Here is a 19,074-nt window from a genome sequence, read left to right as displayed (position 1 = left end):
TTTTTCCTGGGCCTTTCGGTGTCTTCCTTCGGGCATCCACAATCCCTGGACCGGATTCCCAGGGGTTCTTCTGCAGGTTCGCCGGTCGTGGTCCGGGTATCCGCAGCGCCAGCACAACGGGTATCTTGCTACCGGTAGGTAAACCGGGGTCTGCCCTTGGGGTCCGGAACCGGTAGTGCAACGTCTCCCTCCAATTCCACCTCCTCCTGCAGCACCAAAATGTTGACGTCTCAGATATTTAATATCTGGAAGCACACGGGTCAAAGGTCTACAAAAACAAGTACAGGCAGTCTTCAAATTAACTTTAATTCGGCACCAACAAAACAAAATAAAATAAAAAAAAACTAAAGTAGGCACTAAATATTGGCCGGGATTTTGATCCACCGCTGTCGTCCTCCCACCAGCAGCTTCAAGCGGAAGTACCGGTCTGCCGGCCAATTTACCGGACGTAGGTTCCTGGCCAGGTCCCGCATATACGGCGTCCAGTTCGCCTCTCCCAGGGGTGTCTGGGAAAGTAAATGTCCGAACTCGGCCATTAATTCCTCCCTGGTAGGCGGAGGCGGCGGAGGAGTTGGGGGTAATGGGCTTATCGGCCTGACCACCACAAGGTCGGGGAACAGCGGTTTCCATTCCGTTTGGTCGACTTGGACATTCTTTCTGGAAAATAGTTGAGGGGTTCATTGTAGGGTTTGAGATCCTTGACGTGGATCTGCCTGACTAACTTTCCGCGCTCATCCCGCAAATCATAAACCACGGGTGACAGCACCCGGCAAACAGTAAACGGTCCGGTGAATTTAGGGGCTAATTTTGCGGTAAAATCGTTAACGGAGCGCGAAAGAGGATGCTCCCGCTTCATCACCCTATCACCGATATGGCATCTCCAAGCGCGGTGTCGTAGGTCGTAGTGCTTTTTCTGTTTGTCGAAATTTTGCCGGTCTATACTCGGACCTGGCAGATAGGAGTTGGAATTTCTTAGGTGATGTTCTGGATGTAAATGTGGCTCTCGACATTTTTTACTCTGTTTTGTATGACTTGCTTGATCGCCATGTCCCTCGTTTCTCAAGTTGCAAGAAAAAATATCCACCATGGTTCAATCAGTCAATAATTCGTAAGATCAAGGAAAAGGATAAAGTGTTTCGTAAACTGAGGAAATTCAATTTGGATTCTCACAGACATCAGTTTGCTAATTTGAGAAGGCAGATCAAAAATGATATCAGGATGGCATATTCACAATATGAAAAATACTCTGAGGAGTCAATTATCAGCGATCCTTCTAAGTTTTGGTCCTTTATTCAGAAGAAGAAGGGTTGTTCGCGAATTCCTGGCATTCTGAATTATGATGGTGTGGAGCTTAGCAGTGGTGGTGATATTGTGGACGCCTTCGCTCCATTTTTTAGTAGTAGTGTCTTTACGATCTCTGATGCACCCGTTAATTTGGACAATTTATTTACCTCAAATAGATCCACCATAGGTATTGAGTCATTCAGTGAGAGTGAGGTTATAACAGCACTAAAGAGGGTGAAAAATGACCTTACGAGCGGTAACGATGGAATTCCTGGTTTGATTATTAGAGACTGCGCTTCTGTTCTGGCGGCACCTCTCCTTACTATATTCAATAGATCACTGAAAACCAGTTGCTTTCCTGAGGTATGGAAGATATGTAAAGTTATTCCCTCCACAAAAAAGGCAACAAAAGCAGTATTGAAAATTATAGGCCCATTACCCTACTGTCAGGTTTCGCGAGTGTCTATGAGGTCTGTATTTATAACCGATTGTTTCCTCAAGTTCAAAACATACTTATCGAAGAACAACATGGCTTCGTACCAAAAAGATCAACCGTCACTAATCTCATAACTTTTACCCAAATAGTCTGTAATGCATTGGAGGATAAAAATCAGGTTGACACGGTTTATACAGATTTTTCGAAGGCTTTCGATAGAATGGATCACAATTTTCTTCTCTCCAAGCTGGACTCAATAGGTTTTGATGGTCGTTTGCTGCGGTTCTTACACGCATACCTCAGAGATCGTCCACAGTATGTTAACTTTAGAGGTCACAGGTCCAGGAAATATTACGCTAACAGCGGTGCACCGCAGGGAAGTAACCTCGCTCCACTTTTATTTCTTCTCTTCATTAATGATATAGGCCAGAATATGAGTAGCTTCTTCTTATTATTTGCTGATGACCTTAAGATTTTCCGCATCATAAGAACCGTATACGACTGTATGCTTCTGCAAAACGATCTGAACACTTTATCCAGCTGGTGCCTGTTGAACCGACTACCCCTTAATATAGACAAGTGCAGTTTTTTCACTTTCTCTGGGAAGCACAGCTCTGTCAACTATGCCTATTCGATCAATAATACTCCGTTGAATAAGACTGATTCTTGTAAGGATCTTGGCATTTACTTCGACCAAAAACTTTCTTTTGCATATCATATTGAGATGAGTGTTTCGTCTGCGAAGAAAATGTTGGGACTTATATGCAGAAGTTGTAAAGATTTCAAGACCGAGAAAAGTTTTATCACTCTCTATGATGCGTATGTAAGGTCTCGTTTGGAGTATGGCAACCTTGTTTGGTCGCCCATTTATGCGGTTCATATACAGTCCATCGAATCGGTCCAGCGTCAGTTCATGAAGTACCTCTCGTTCAAGGTTACAGGCGTCTACCCCCAGCGTGGTACGGAGAATACAATATTGTTGAGGCGTTTCCATCTGCTTTCCCTCGAAGACAGGAGAACTTATTACGCTTGTATATTCGTATACAAGTTGGTGAATTACCTCGTTGACTCTCCAGGCCTGTTGTCTCAGCTGAACTTTCATGTTCCTAGAGTCAATAGCAGATTTGGCCAATGTTTCTATTTGGCTACACCACGTACTAACGCTCTTCGTAGATCCCCACTTTTTTCGATGTGCAATAGATTCAATCTGTGCTGCCGAAATATGGATGCCAATTCTGTTGGTCTGTCTCGATTCAGGAGGGAATTGAAAGCGTTGCTGTTTGAGGCCCAGTAGCAGTAGTTAAGCCTCCAAAACTTTAATTCGAGAATAAATATATTTTTTTTTCTTTTGTTGAATTTGTTGTCACTTCTTATATCTATATCTGTATATGTGAATATTTTGTTTTTGATTTTTTTTTTTTACTGTTTGTATAAATTTAAGATATTACCAGTGTCCTGTAATTGGGCCTAGAGCCTGTTTGGACAATAAAGTTATATTATATTAAATAAAATACACAAATAACATTGAAATTAGGTGACTAGAACGAGCGAGGTAAACGAGCGGTATGAAAATCAAAACATAAACAAAACGGCCATGTGCAAATATCCCCATTGTAGTGTTTGTGTCTATTTAGTGGATGCCCACATTGTCTCATGTACACCAGTGAATGCGCCGGCTGTTGATTAGTCAGTCGTTTGATAACGCTTATCGAGATTGGACGGGCGTACTTAGTGGTGTAGTGGTGAGCCAGTGATATTGTACATTGTCGTATTCCTGCTGCGAACTTTTGGGTTTTTAAAAAGGTTCTTCTGACACCAGGTGGCTTTTTAGAGAAGACACCAAAACTCGTCGAATGGTCGTTGGAATTGAAACTGTGCACTTAACTTAACTTGATTTATTTACTGGTTATGGTTACAGGTCACCTTTATACTTAACTGGTACTTATTTAGTTAAAATAGAACATAGAAGTACTATACGTATGAATTGGAATATGTGATACGTGTGGTATGATTACTTAAGCGGAACTAACGTTCTATACGACAGTCTGGGCGGAACTAATGTTCTGTATGACGGTCTGGGCGGAACTGCTTCGCAGTTTGAGGAAGTCTCTTTTATATTATTTTAATATTGCTTATTCAGCAAAGTTATTTTTAGTAACAATAATGGGATTTTTTGTATACAACACCTCTGGGGGTATTTAAAATTTTTGTACTTTCTTAATTTAACAAAAATTTGTAAATATGGAATGATGAAGATTGAATTTATACAATACAAAATATTCATAGAGTCAAGTACTGAATTAATTTCTTGATTATTTTATGTTTTTGAGTCTTTGTGATCTTCTTAATGATTTTAGTGATTGACTCTCATCATTTAAATCGGATTCAGTTGATTCAAATTTATCGTTTTTAAATGAAACACTGAATTCATGAGTGGGTTTTTTACTACAATTATTAAATATTTGGAGACAAGGAAGGTATCTTTCATTGCTGCTATCTGATTTGAAACATTTTCTGAATAAGTCTATGAATTTGAAGCATTTCAAACATTTGTAAATTATAATGGAAATTATCATAAAAGCAATTATCAACAATATGGTTGTGAACCAATTCGTATGTTTAATTATAAATGGTTTATTCAATTGGTTCTGCAATTGTTCATCGAATTCTGATAATTTATGTTGGGCATATTTTAATTCTCTAAGATCTAAATTGCTCAATTTTAATGGTTCTAGTTTTACTGCTTCTACTGTGAGATTTTTCTTTAAGTTTTTACAACAATCGTCTTCATTAATATCTGTGAATGGCAAAATATTCATCAGTTCACTTATGCCAATTTGTCCTTGAACTTCTAGAATTACTGTTTTTGTAAATGCTTTACACTTTGGATTTAATTCAAATAAGCCTATTTGAGAGATTTGTTCAACTCTTGTGGATTTATCATCGCACACAATTGATAGTTGTGTTGGATAAGATAAACTATAAAACCATTGATTATTTCTTAATTTATGCCAAATTTCTAGTTCTGCAATGAAATTATGGATTTTGCAAGTTTTCGGAATTACATCAACTCTTTCATTGAATAATATTATTTTACATTGATTATTGTTGTTTGTCTTCCTCATAGTATATAAATGTCTGCACAAATAATTATTTGGAAGTGTTTCGAAACATTTATCTAAAGTATTCAAATTAAAGTAATTGGTTTTTCTCTCGAAATCACAATATAAGGTGTACTTGGTTCAATATATGAAAATAACATTGGATCTTCATGATGAGGCACTGGTGCTGATAATATTTCATAAATTTCATATTTTCCTTCAGTAACAATCGGAACATTGAACGATAATACTAATAATCCTTTGTTAATGAATGATTTCATTTCTAGCAATTTGTAAAAGATAAAAATATTTTCAACGCTCAATGGCAATGGGAGGTCTTGCTTCGTAGAAATTTTATGCAATTCGGAATAAAGAGTTTCTGGTGGTAAAATATTGTAACTGATGATATTATTTGAAATAAGAGAAATATCATTCACGTATTCATTCAACTGATTGGTTAACTCATCTGTCATCTCGATAAGTAAAATAATGTGGTTGGATAATCCTATTTCGACTTCGAAACTGTTTTTATATCTTGTTGAAATTTATTGAAACTTTTCAAATTTTTATTTAGAATATTAATATTTTCATTCATTCTAGTGAGTGAATTATTGAAATTTGTTATGGTATCGGAAATAACATTAACTTGCTGTTGCATTAAAACTTCGGTTTGTTTTTCATTATTAATTAACGAGTTTATGGAATCAGAATAAAATTGTGCATCGTCACTGTCTGGGTTTCCAAATAACCATTTAATTCCCGTGCCAACGGCATTCATTAATCCTCTTCGTTTTCTTCTAGATATAACATTGATTTTATGAGTAATTATATTGAATGATTTTTGAATAGTTTCCAGCTTTTTTTGAATATATTTCATTTGATTAAAACATTCATTAGCCAATTGATCGTTAATTGCGATGTGACACGTACTGAGTGTTATTGAATAGAAATCTTTAATTACTTGTACTTTCTCCTCTATATGTGTAAGATTAATATAGGATAAAAGAGTGAAATGTTCATTAGATATTTTTGCTAAGCCTAAGTTATGAAATATGATTCCTGAGGATGAAGGAATTGGAGTTACTTTATATTCGGTTGCTAGGCCCTGGGTCATCAATAGAAGGGTCGTTAATGGTAATGTCTAGATTATGTCCATTTTGGGAATTTTCGTCTTCTGAAATTATATTAAAGGGTTTCAGTAGATTGAAGTGATAAGTTTTTAATTTGTTTTTATCGATTTCAATAGTGGCGGTTTCATTATCATGAATTTGAATTATTTTGAAAGGTCCTTTGAAATATTTGGATAATTTTTGACTGGTTTGTTTTGCTTTGGAATCTTGAATTATTACTAGATCATTTTCTTTGAATGTGTAAGTACGATTATGCGTTTTGTCATAATAAGTTTTCGATTTTTCTTTCGACTTTATTATGTTTTCCTTTGCTGCATCTCTGGCAATTTTCAATTTTTTCGCAATTGAATTCGCTAAATCTGAGTAATGAGGTTTTTCAGAAGGTTTTCGAATGGAGTTAGGTATTCTTGATTTTTGTCCAAATACTAATTCATAGGGTGTTACTCCTGTGCTTTTATGTATGTTCGTGTTATAGGAATATGCTGCTAAGTTAAGAAATTCATCCCAATTATTTTGATCCTTGTTTACGTAACATCTCAAATAATCTTTTAACGTTAAATGAGTTCTCTCGTGTGATCCGTTTGTTTGTGGGTGATATGGAGTGGTTAATTTGTGTTTTATTCCTAGCATTCTATTCAATGTCTTGGATGTGAATTCAACTCCTTGATCTGATAATATTTTTTCTGGGAAGCCAAAATTAGTACAGAATTTCAAAAAGTGAATTGCTACGTTTTCTGCATCATGCTTAGACATTGCATATAATTGAATATATTTCGTTAAATCATCTTGAAGAGTGAGAATAAATCTGTTGCCGTTTTGAGTTACTGGTAGAGGACCAACTATGTCCATTGCAATTTGTTCACAAAATTTTGATGAGGTTGTCGTTATTTGCATTGGGCTTTTATTATTTCTAAAATCGGTTTTCGATAATTGACATGTTTGACAATTTCTGATATAATTTCTTATATCTTCTTTCATATTATCCCAATAAAAATTTTCCTTGATTTTATGATACGTTCTTTCAAATCCTTGATGTCCTGATAATGGTGAATCATGATAGTCAAATAATATTTGTTTGATCATATTTTTGTCTGTTATTGGCATTCTATCTTCTTCTAATATGTTATATTTGAAATCACGGAATAAGTAGAATAGAAGGCTGTTAAAAGTATCTTTTCTGATCAAGTCATTATTCTTGGGAATATCAGTTATGACAAACTTAGAACAATTGTTGAATTTTAATAAGGCTTTCAAGTTATATAGGGTTTCAAATAATGTTTCGTATGTTGTGGATTCTGTGACGTCATCTTTGATAAATATCACATAGATTATTTGTTCAGGTAGTTTTTTGAGAGTTACTTCTGCAATTCGATTATTTTGAGGAATTATATTTGAAAAGTGTTTGTACACGTAATCGGAGTATTCATTTCTTCCTGATTTGTCTGTTGAAAATGGAATTACTAAATTACGAATTCTATTTAGAGGTTTCTTTATCATTTTTGGTTCTGGAATATTCAAGTTCATCTGATGAAAACGTTTAAAATCATTGAATGTGAAATTTTCTGTTTCGTCACACCTCTCCTCAATAGAGTTCACATTATAATCTGGAATTCTACTTAAGAAGTCAGCGTTTTTATTTTCTTTACCCTTTTTGTATTTTATTTCGAAATTGTAATCCATTAATAATGTTTGCCATCGTGCTAATCGTCCTGAAGGATCCGAACAATTTTTTAGATAAATTAAAGGTTTATAGTCCGTATAGATTTGAATATTACTGGTTCCAAATAAATATGGTCTGAAATGTTTGCGAGAGTCAACGATTGCTAATAATTCTTTTTCTGTGGTTGAATAATTTTTTTCCGTATTCGATAATGTTCTTCAATAATAGGCAATTGGTAAATCTTTTTCATGTTTTCCTTGCGAAAGAACTGAGCCTATAGCTTCATTTGATACGTCTGTTGTTAAAATAAATGGTTTAGAAAAATCTGGGTAAATTAATAATGAATCGGTTGTTATTATGTTCTTCAGTTCAGAAAAAGCTTTCTGTTGTGATTCTCCCCAATCAAATTTTTGATCTTTTCTCAATAATGATGTAAGAGGTTTCGCAATTGCTGAAAAATCTTTAATGAATTTTCGATAATATCCAACAAATCCTAAGAAACTTTTAATCATTTTTGCGTTGGTTGGTTCCTTTAAATTTTTAATAGCTTCGACTTTTTTTGGGTCTGGTTTTACACCTTTATCCGTTATGATATGACCAAGATAAGTAATTTCTTTTTTCAAGAATTCACATTTGTCTGGTTGCAGTTTCAAATTATGTATTCTCAATTGATCAAATACTTTCCTTAATTTTTCGTTATGGTCTTGTAAAGAAGAGCCATATACGACAATGTCATCTAAATAACAAAAAAAAACAATTCCTTGGAGTCCCGATAAAACAATATTCATTAGTCGTGCAAAAGTATTGGGCGCTGATTTTAATCCAAATGGCATTCTGTTAAATTCAAAATGTCCTGAAGGAGTACTGAATGCAGTTTTTTCTTTATCTTTTTCGTCCATTTCGATTTGATGAAAACCTGAGGCTAGATCTAATGTTGAAAAATAAATTGAGTTTCCTAACTGATCCAAAATTGTTTCAATATTAGGTAATGGATAATTATCTCCAACATTTATTTCATTGAGTTTCCGATAATCTATCACTAATCTCCACTTTTTGATTCCTGAAGCGTCTGCTTTTTTGGGTACAACCCAAACTGGGCTGGAGTAGGGTGAATGTGAATTTTGAATTATGTCTTGTTCAAGCATTTTATTTATTTGCGTTTTCACTTCTTCTTCGTGAATTTTGGGATATCTATAAATTTTTGTGGAAATTGGAACTTGAGTTGTCGTAGGAATTTTATGTTTCAAAGTTTTTGTTGAGGTAAGAAAACCTCCAGGTAGATGGAATAAGTCTGAATAATGATTACAAATTTGCAATAAGGATTGTTTTTCTTCTGAATTCAAATGATCGGTACGTAGGTTTTCAAATAACAAGTGCTTCCTTTCATTCGGCGTCATTTGCTCGGTGAAATTAATCATTACATCAGGAATTATTTCTTCTAATTCGAATTTCAATTTGTCAGCATCAATCGTTACGGTACTGTCTCTCAGATTCAGAATGGGTAGATAAGCCTTTTGTTTATTGTTCTTCACGAGTGCGTTCGGAATGAGTATACCATCGTCGATTTCGCGGTTTTTAATCACACCTTCAGATAAATTATTAATTAGGTTAACTTCAACGATCGTTTCACTGCGTGGTTGTAAGATTATTTTCTGAGGACTCTTGTTTTCAAAGCGAATAATTATGTCGTTGATGATTAAAGCTTTCTTATTATAATCAAGTACTGCGTTGTTTTTCTGTAAAAAGTCAACACCTAAAATTCCATCATAATTTTCAAAACGAACTTCATGACTTACAACTACTTGAGTCATTATGGGAAAAGTGAAATTTTCGAATTTAAGTTCGAGGTCGACTGTGCCTAAGGATAAAATTGGTTGGTTTGGATTTATTCCGTTGAATGAAACAACATTTTCACGATTTAATTTTGTGATATTAGGAATTAATGAATCGTGTTTCACTAAAGACATTGCTGCTCCACTGTCTATTAAAAATTTTATCTTTTTGTTTGGTGAATTTTCGACATTGAATGAAATTATTTGGAGTTCTGCTCCGTAATGATTTATTCGAATGCCTCCATATACTGGCCATGGTCCAACTCTGGGACATTCGACAGAGTTTGACCTTTCGAGCTTAAAGAATCCTTTTCTACTTTATTGACTTTGGGATTTTGAGGATAATTATTTCGATTTTGTCTCTTTCTACAGTTTTCATAAACGTGTCCAGGTATTTCACAATACGTACAAAAGATTCTCTTGAAATTTGGGTTGAATTGTTTAGGATTATGATTGGAATTTGCATTATAAGTATTATTGGAGGTTCCTGGCTGAGAATTGTTATTGTTATGATAAGAGTTTCGACTTGAGTGATGGTTGGAATCATTAGACCTTGGTTTTTTGCGACAATTTTGTGTGTTGTGGTTTTTCATTTTACAATAAGAACAGTAAAGTCCGGTTGAATTATTCGATCTATTTTTTGTGTAATTGAGAATTTTGTCTTCTTGAAGGGCCATATTATAAGCTTCGTTCAAATTGTCGATATCTCGAGCTCTTAACATTTGAGATATTTCCGGTTTGCAATGAATGATAAATCTTCTCAATGCAGTTCTTTGAATTGATTTCTTAATCGCGGTGAATTCGTCTGGTTCGGAAGATAGATATTCAGCTTGGATACATTCATTTTTGATTTTTTTGACTCTTTTGACTAAATCGGTAATTCCCTCATTCGAATATTGACGAAGTGTTTCTAGTTCTTCATGGCTTTGTGCGACATGCTTTGTTTGACTGTAATCCGTTTTCAGTTTGGTTTTTAGGGTTGTCCAATCACTTATTTCATCAATATCGATTTCATTTATGACATTTGTGGATAATTGTGATACTACGAATAGAAAAAGACTTGGAATTTGATTTGGTTGAGCCAATGAAAATGCTGAATTCACATTTGTTATAAAAGTGTTGAGTTCCGTCCTGTCGCCATTGAATGTTTTTATGAATTTGAATAGAACAGTTAATGGTAATTCTTCAAATGGTTCGTCGTCACTTAGATTATCATTCGCGGTGCCTGGTTTTTCTTCTTTGAAAGACATTTTGTGCAGTTTTTATATACTTTACAAAGTTTCAAAAATTTGACTCACTTTTGGTTGCGGTGTTTGGGTGGGGCCTTCCGTCGAGGTGCTCCTCTGACTTTGCGTCCGGAAGTTCTGGTTGATTGGTGTTGATCCCTCTGGCTCTGGCTTTGGCTCTGGCTCTAGGTTACCCTTGGATTGATTTTTGGTGATCCCTTTCTGGCGATCCCTTGTTGAATTGTGGTGGTCCCTTTTTCTGGTGACCCCTTGTTGCGTTGAGGTGATCCCTATCCGGCGATCCCTTGTTGTCCCTTTGTGGGCTGATTATTTGTTGTCCCTCTTGGGGTTGTTTTTGTTTTGTTGTCCCTCTTAGGGTTGTTGGGTACCTCTGGGTGATCAACTTTGTGGTTAATCCCTGATCAACTTTCTTTTGATTGATCCCACTTCTGACACCAAAAATTCGTGTCGTATTCCTGCTGCGAACTTTTGGGTTTTTAAAAAGGTTCTTCTGACACCAGGTGGCTTTTTAGAGAAGACACCAAAACTCGTCGAATGGTCGTTGGAATTGAAACTGTGCACTTAACTTAACTTGATTTATTTACTGGTTATGGTTACAGGTCACCTTTACACTTAACTGGTACTTATTTAGTTAAAATAGAACATAGAAGTACTATACGTATGAATTGGAATATGCGATACGTGTGGTATGATTACTTAAGCGGAACTGACGTTCTATACGACAGTCTGGGCGGAACTAATGTTCTGTATGACGGTCTGGGTGGAACTGCTTCGCAGTTTGAGGAAGTCTCTTTTATATTATTTTAATATTGCTTATTCAGCAAAGTTATTTTTAGTAACAATAATGGGATGTTTTGTATACAACAACATACAAAGGTACTTTACAAGTCGCGACGAGGTAAAAGGTAACTTAACTTTCTAATCAAAAGGGGAAGGAAAGTGAGGTCGGAGAATTCCTTTTGAAAAAGAAAAATAAAAGAGTTCAATCTAGAGGAGTTATTTACTCGTGTATCAAACTTTTATCCGATTATGTGAGTAGGACATATTCACTTCATAGGATGAATACAATCAATTTCGAGTCATTGGTATAATTGGTACCTGACTAAGGCCCGGTACTTTCACCTTCGAATAAATTTTATTCAACGAATAATGACGTACCGACATTCGATCTATGACAAATAAACTCTTCTAATTGAGTTTCAATGACAGATTTATTCGATGATTAACACTATCTGATAGTGAAAAGACTGCATTTTTACTTATCCTAAGAATAAGACTTAATAAATGCGAATAAATTTATTTATTCGCATGTGAAAGTACCGGGCCTTAGTGATGTAGCTATATATCGAAGCGTAGAAAGTTTCTACAAAAGCTCATAGCATAAATAAAACGAATTATGGTTATGCTTCGCCTTACTTTCTTATCTTAGCTTTATTTTATTGTCATTTCAATGAATGAAATAATATACCTACATTTAATTGCAATGTCATTAATGTTGTGGTATATCTATGTGAATGTGTCGATTGTCATTGAATTGACGATAACTGAATTGACTTCCATTAAATTGAATGTCTTGTTTGTCATTGAATTGACGATAACTAAATTGACTTTCATTGAATTGAATGTGTTGATTGTCATTAAATTGACGATGAATAAATTGAATTTCATTAAATTGAAGGTGGTTGTCATTAAATTGACGATAACTGAATTCACTTTCATCAATTTGAATGTGTTGATTGTCATTAAATTGACGGTAATTGAATTGACTTTTATTAAATTGAATGTGTTGATTGTCATTAAATTGACGATAAATAAATTGACTTTCATTAAATTGAAGGTGGTTGTCAATAAATTGACGTTAACTACATTGACTGTTCATTAGATCAACAATATTGATTTCCATTATATTGGAGATGTTGCTAGTTAATGAACGGTGGTCTTATCAAATTGTAATGAGGATATGATTCGACTGTTATCCTATTAAGGGGATGATGCAATCCATTCAATTGGATGTCCTTTCAGGTAACTCAACTTCAATTCATTATGGCCTACAACCTACCTCCGCCAGAAAAACTTAATCTTGAAGGGGACAATTCGTCAGTCGCTGTAAGATTGGAAAGCTGGAAAAGATCTCTGCTAATTTATTTTGAAGCTGCCGATATCACGAATGCATCTAAAAAGAGGGCAATGTTATTGGTACTGGGTGGTACCGCGCTACAAGATATTTTCTACAATCTGCCTGGCGCGAGTGGAGAACCTGGAGATGATACTGATGTGTTCGAGTTGGCTATTAGGAAATTGGACGGATATTTTCTTCCAAAACAAAATAAGACTTACGAAAGGCACATTTTCAGCCAAATTAAACAAGAGGAAGGTCAAAGTTTTGAAAAATTTGTGATTAAACTCAGGGAGCAAGCTAGTTTCACGATCCTGAAGAATATATAATCGATCAAATCATAAGAAAATGCTCATCATCCGAACTGAGAACAAAATTCTTACTATGGGAGATGAAGTAACACTGGATAAAGCGATAACTATTGCAAACACTTTGGAGATAGTCAATCATCAACTAGAGAGTTATGAAAAGAATGGTAAAGTACAATCCAGCGAAATCAATGCGATTAAAATGTGGAATACGAATATATATACATATGCAGGAAATGAATTGAAACAAAACTCAAGTGAGGAACGGATGACTAAGTGTAGCAGATGTGGAACTTTCGCACACGTCAATAAAGGTTTAACGTGTCCGGCGTTGACAAAAATGTTGCAGAACTAAACCCTATGATCGAAAGAGAAAAATTGGAAAACAAGAAGACCAGAAAAATGATTACAAAAAGCATCGAAAAGACGAAGAAGAAGTGCAATATATATTCAATTCAAATGATGATGCTACTATTAAATGCGAAATTGGAGGCGTGTGTTTAAAAATGCTAATAGACTCGGGCTGCAAATCGAATTTGATCTCGGACGAAACATGGGAGTATTTAAAAGAAAACAATGTTAACTGCTCCAACCAGATTAAAGAACCAAAGAAAATATTCTTGGCCTACGGCAGCACGACGCCATTAAAGGTGAAGGGATCCTTTGAAACATCGATTAAAGTGAACGGAAAGATCACCCACAGTACTGTTTATGTTATAAGCGATGGATCCAGAAATCTTCTGGGTAAGGATACCGCGTTACAATTAAGGGTTTTGAAACTGGGCGACATGGAAGTCGATTCGGTTAAGGAGCTAAAAACCCCGTTTCCGAAGTTTAAGAATATTCTCGTTGAGATACCAACAGATCCGTCAGTGAAACCAGTCATCCAACCTTATCGAAGAATACCTATTCCACTAGAAGAAAAGATCCATGAGAAAATTGAGGAGTTGTTAGAAATGGATATAATAGAAGAAATAAATGGACCATCGAAATGGGTTTCGCCTATTGTGCCTATTCTTAAAGACAATGGTGGCGTACGAGTGTGTTGATATGAGGCGTGCAAATGAAGCAATTCAACGAGAAAACCACCCGTTACCATGTATGGGCCATTTACTCCCAAAGATCAAAAGAGCACACTTCTTTTCTAAACTCGACATCAGTAACGCTTTTCACCAAGTGGAACTAGATCCAAACTCCTGACATTTGACAACATTTATTACATCCAAGGGACTTTACAGATATAAAAGGCTGATGTTTTGAATCACCTCCGCTCCAGAACTTTTCCAGAAAATCATAGAGAAAATGTTGATAATATGCGAAGGAGCTCTCAATTTTATCGATGATATATTGGTATGGGGCGATAGCGAAGAAGAGCACGATGCACATTTGTCTAACGTTCTGAAAGTATTGAATGACAATAATGTATTATTGAACAAAGGAAAATGCATATTAAAGGTGCAGAAAATCAGCTTTTTGGGGCATGAATTAACACCAGAGGGAGTCAGGCCATTATCTAAATATATTAAGAGCATTGAAGAGTTCAGGCAACCTAATTCTATTGGAGAATTACAAAGTTTCCCTGGATTGATAAATTATATAAATAAATGGATACCCAACACGGAGCCGCTTAAAGAGATCCTAAGGAAAAAATTAGGAAAAAACGCTAGTATCAAAGACCACTAGAACCAAAGACAGCATGAGTCATTTCTGCAGTTGAAAAACGCACTATCAAAGATTGAGACCTTAGGATAATATATTATGACGTGAACGATAAAACCCAAGTGATAGCGGACGCCAGCCCTGTAGGATTAGGAGCGGTCTTGGTACAAACAGACAACAAAGGACCAAGAATCATAACGTACGGAAATAGGACTCTGAATGACTGCGAAAGAAAATATAGCCAAACTGAGAAAGAGGCCCTTGCTCTAGTTTGGGCAATCGAACATTTCAATACCTTTTTATTCAGAAAAGAGTTCGAATTGATAACAGACCATAAGCCTCTGGAATTTATATTTAGTCCCAGGTAAAAACCATGTGCACGTATCGAAAGATGGGTTTTAAGGATTCAATCATACCGTTACAAAATAAAGTACAAACCAGGAAAGACGAACATAGCAGATTCCTTGTCACGTTTATGTGATTATTCCGATCAACCAGATAAATCATCAACTAAGGACCATGTGTATCAAATAGTTGAGCACGCAAGACCTCACGCAACCTCGATGCAACAGATAGTAAAAGAATCAGAGGCAGATACTGAAATCATGAAGGTGAAAGAAGGCCTTCACAGAGACCACTGGGATGAATCCATCAAAAATTATAAAATATTTTCCAATGAATTATGTTTTCATGAGAATATCTTACTGAGAGGTAATAAGATTGTCATTCCACGAAATCTGAGGAAGCAAGTACTAGATGCGGCTCACGAAGGCCACCCAGGAATCGTGGGAATGAAAAGAAGACTGCGGTCTAAAGTCTGAATAGAATAGATAAAGATGTTGAAACTATAGTTAAGGCTTGCAAGGGATGTACCTTGGTTGGCCTACCCTATCATCCTGCTCCAATGAAGCGTCGTGAGCTTCCGTCTGAGCCATGGGTGGATGTCGCTATGGATCTTCTGGGGCCATTACCGAACGGGATTTACCTTCTAGTAATAGTCGATTATTACAGTCGATACAAAAAAGTAAAGATTATAAGAACTATAACAAGCGCACAAATAATCATTATTTTGAAAGAATTGTTTAGTCGCCTTGGCTATCCGCAATCAATGACTGCTGATAATGGCCGGCAGTTTGTGAGTGAAGAGATTAAATCATTTTGTCAGGAATGCAATATTAAGCTCTTCAATACTGTACCGTACTGGCCACAGATGAACGGAGAAGTCGAACGCCACAATAGGGACATTGTTAAGCGCCTCAAGATAAGTTCAATAGAGAAGAAAAATATCAAAGACACACTATATGAATATCTAATGATGTATAATTCTACTCCTCACTCTGTAACGGGAAAGTCACCGTCAGAACTCTTTTTCAAACGAAAGAATAGGGATAAAATCCCCATGTTAGGAGATATACATGATCCGGAGAATGATCATGAAGTGAGAGATAGAAATAGATTATTAAAGGAACAGGGGAAAGAATATGGGGATAAGAAGAGATGTGCAGAAAAACCTGACATGGTGGAAGGCGACAAGGTATACGTGAAAGAAAAGAACAGATTGAACAAACTCGATCCGACATTCATTCCCACACCACATACGGTGCAGAAAACGTCAAGTGGAGACATAACTATCAGGAATGATGAAACCGGTCAGGAATTAAGAAGAAACGTAGTACACCTTGAGAGAGTGGAGGGTCAATGGAAAACAGTAAATGCGGAGGCCACAACGGATGAAGTCAAAAACTGTGATCCTCAATGAATGAATATAATTATTAGGGAGGAAATTTAAAGCTTCTAAATATTGTTGATTGTTATATCATTTATTATTATTATTAGTATTGAAATTGTTAATGAGTTGGATAAATAAATTTAATGAAAAGGAAGGGATGTAGTGTTTGTGTATGTTGAGTGGAAATATCCAAATCCGAAATCTCTACAAATCAACCTTATGATCGTCATCTGTTGATTCGTCATCGAACTACATAATGCATTATTTATTCGATCACGTTGTGTTAATCGCCTGGTCGGTTTTGATTTAGAATTCGCGGAGTACGAACGTTCTCCGATATATTCGGGAAATTGTAAGATTTTGTTGAAATTTCGGATTAAGTTAATGAAAAAATCTTTCGTTTGAAAATACAGTCTTTCTTGAAATATTCAAATCCGAAATCTCCACAAATCAAAGTTATAATCGTCATCCGTTTATTCGTGATCGAATCACATAACGCATTATTCATTTGATCATGATGTATCAATCGCCCGGTCAGTTTTGATTTAGAATTCGCGGAGTACGGACGTTTTTCGATATAATCATGAAATTGTAGGATTTTGTTGAAATTTCGGATTTTGTCAATGAAAAAATGTATTGTTTGAAAAAACAGTCTCTTTAAAAAAATCCAAATCCGAAATCTCTACAAATCAACGTTATAATCGTCATCCGTTGATTCGTCACCGAAATACATAATGCACTATTCATTCGATCGCGTTGTGTAAATCGCCTGGTCAGTTTTGATTTAGAATTCGCGGAGTTCGAACGTTTTCCGATATATTCGGGAAATTGTAAGATTTTGTTGAAATTTCGGATTAAGTAAATGAAAAAATCTTTTGTTTGAAAATACAGTACTTTTTAAAATATCCAAATCCGAAATCTCTACAAATCAGCGTTATAATCGTCATCCGTTGATTCGTCATCGAAATACATAATGCATTATTCATTCGATCACGTTGTGTTAATCGCCCGGTCAGTTTTGATTCAGAATTCGCGGAGTACGGACGTTTTCCGATAAATTCGGGAAATTGTAAGATTTTGTTAAAATTTCGGATAAAGTTTATGGCAAAATCTATTGTTTGAAAATATAGTCTTCTTTGAAAAATCCAGATCCGAAATCTCTACAAAACAACCTTATAATCATCATCCGTTGATTCGTAATCGAAATACATAATGCATTTTTCATTCGATCACGTTGTGTTAATCGCCTGGTCAGTTTTATTTAGAATTCGCGGAGTACGGACGTTTTCTGATATATTCGGCAAATTGTAAGATTTTGTTGAAATTTTGGATTTAGTTAATGAAAAAATCTATTGTTTGAATATACAGCATTCTTTGAAATATCCAAATCCGAAATCTCTACAGATAAACGTTAAAATCGTCATCCGTTTATTCGTCATCGAATTACATAATGCAATATCGATTCGATCGCGATGTGTTAATCGCCTGGTCAGTTTTGATTTTGAATTCGCGGAGTACCGACGTTTTCCGATATATTCGGAAAATTGTAAGATTTTGTCGAAATTTCGGATTTAGTTTATGAAAAAATCTATTGTTTCAAAATACAGTCTTCTTTAAAATATCCAAATCCGAAATTTCTACAAATCAAAGTTATAATCGTCATCCGTTGATTCGTCATCGAATTACATAATGCATTATTCATTTGATTACGATGTTTTAATCGTCTGGTCAGTTTTGATTTAGATTTCGCAGAGTACGGACGTTTTCCGATATATTCATGAAATTGTATTATAGGATTTTGTTAAAATTTCGGATTAAGTCAATGGAAAAATGTATTCTTTGAAACAACAGTCTCTTAAAAAAAATCCGAAATCACTACAAATCAACGTTATTATTAACATCCCTTGATTCGTCATCGAATTACATATTGCATTATTCATTCGATCGTGTTGTGTAAATCGCCCGGTCAGTTTTGATTCAGAATTCGCGCAGTACGGACTTCTCCGTTATATTCGGGAAATTGTGAGATATTGTTGAAATTTCGGATCAAGTTCATGACAAAATCTATTGTTTGAAAATACAGTCTTCTTTAAAAATCCAAATCCGAAATCTCTACAAATCAACCTTATAATCGTCATCCGTTTATTCGTGATCGAATCACATAATGCATTATTCATTTGATCACGATGTATCAATCGCCCGGTCAGTTTTGATTTAGAATTCGCGGAGTACGGACGTTTTTCGATATAATCATGAAATTGTAGGATTTTGTTGAAATTTCGGATTTTGTCAATGAAAAAATGTATTGTTTGAAAAAACAGTCTGTTTAAAAAAATCCAAATCCGAAATCTCTACAAATCAACGTTATAATCGTCATCCGTTGATTCGTCACCGAAATACATAATGCACTATTCATTCGATCGCGTTGTGTAAATCGCCTGGTCAATTTTGATTTAGAATTCGCGGAGTTCGAACGTTTTCCGATATATTCGGGAAATTGTAAGATTTTGTTGAAATTTCGGATTGAGTAAATGAAAAAATCTTTTGTTTGAAAATACAGTCTTTTTTAAAA

General features: G+C 35.3%; 1 protein-coding gene across 1 annotated transcript; it reads left to right on the top strand.

Moving 5' to 3' along the window:
• The first annotated feature begins 13,620 nt into the window (after positions 1-13,620).
• On the top strand, positions 13,621-14,163 carry LOC123322760. Its single transcript, XM_044910777.1, has one exon. The coding sequence runs from the start codon at positions 13,621-13,623 to the stop codon at positions 14,161-14,163; it is 543 nt and encodes a 180-aa protein (XP_044766712.1).
• The last annotated feature ends 4,911 nt before the right edge of the window (positions 14,164-19,074 follow it).

This window comes from Coccinella septempunctata, chromosome 1 (genome assembly GCF_907165205.1).
Source record: "Coccinella septempunctata chromosome 1, icCocSept1.1, whole genome shotgun sequence".
Classification (NCBI taxonomy): Eukaryota; Metazoa; Arthropoda; class Insecta; order Coleoptera; family Coccinellidae; genus Coccinella; species Coccinella septempunctata.
This window is presented reverse-complemented; position numbering and strand designations above follow the sequence as displayed.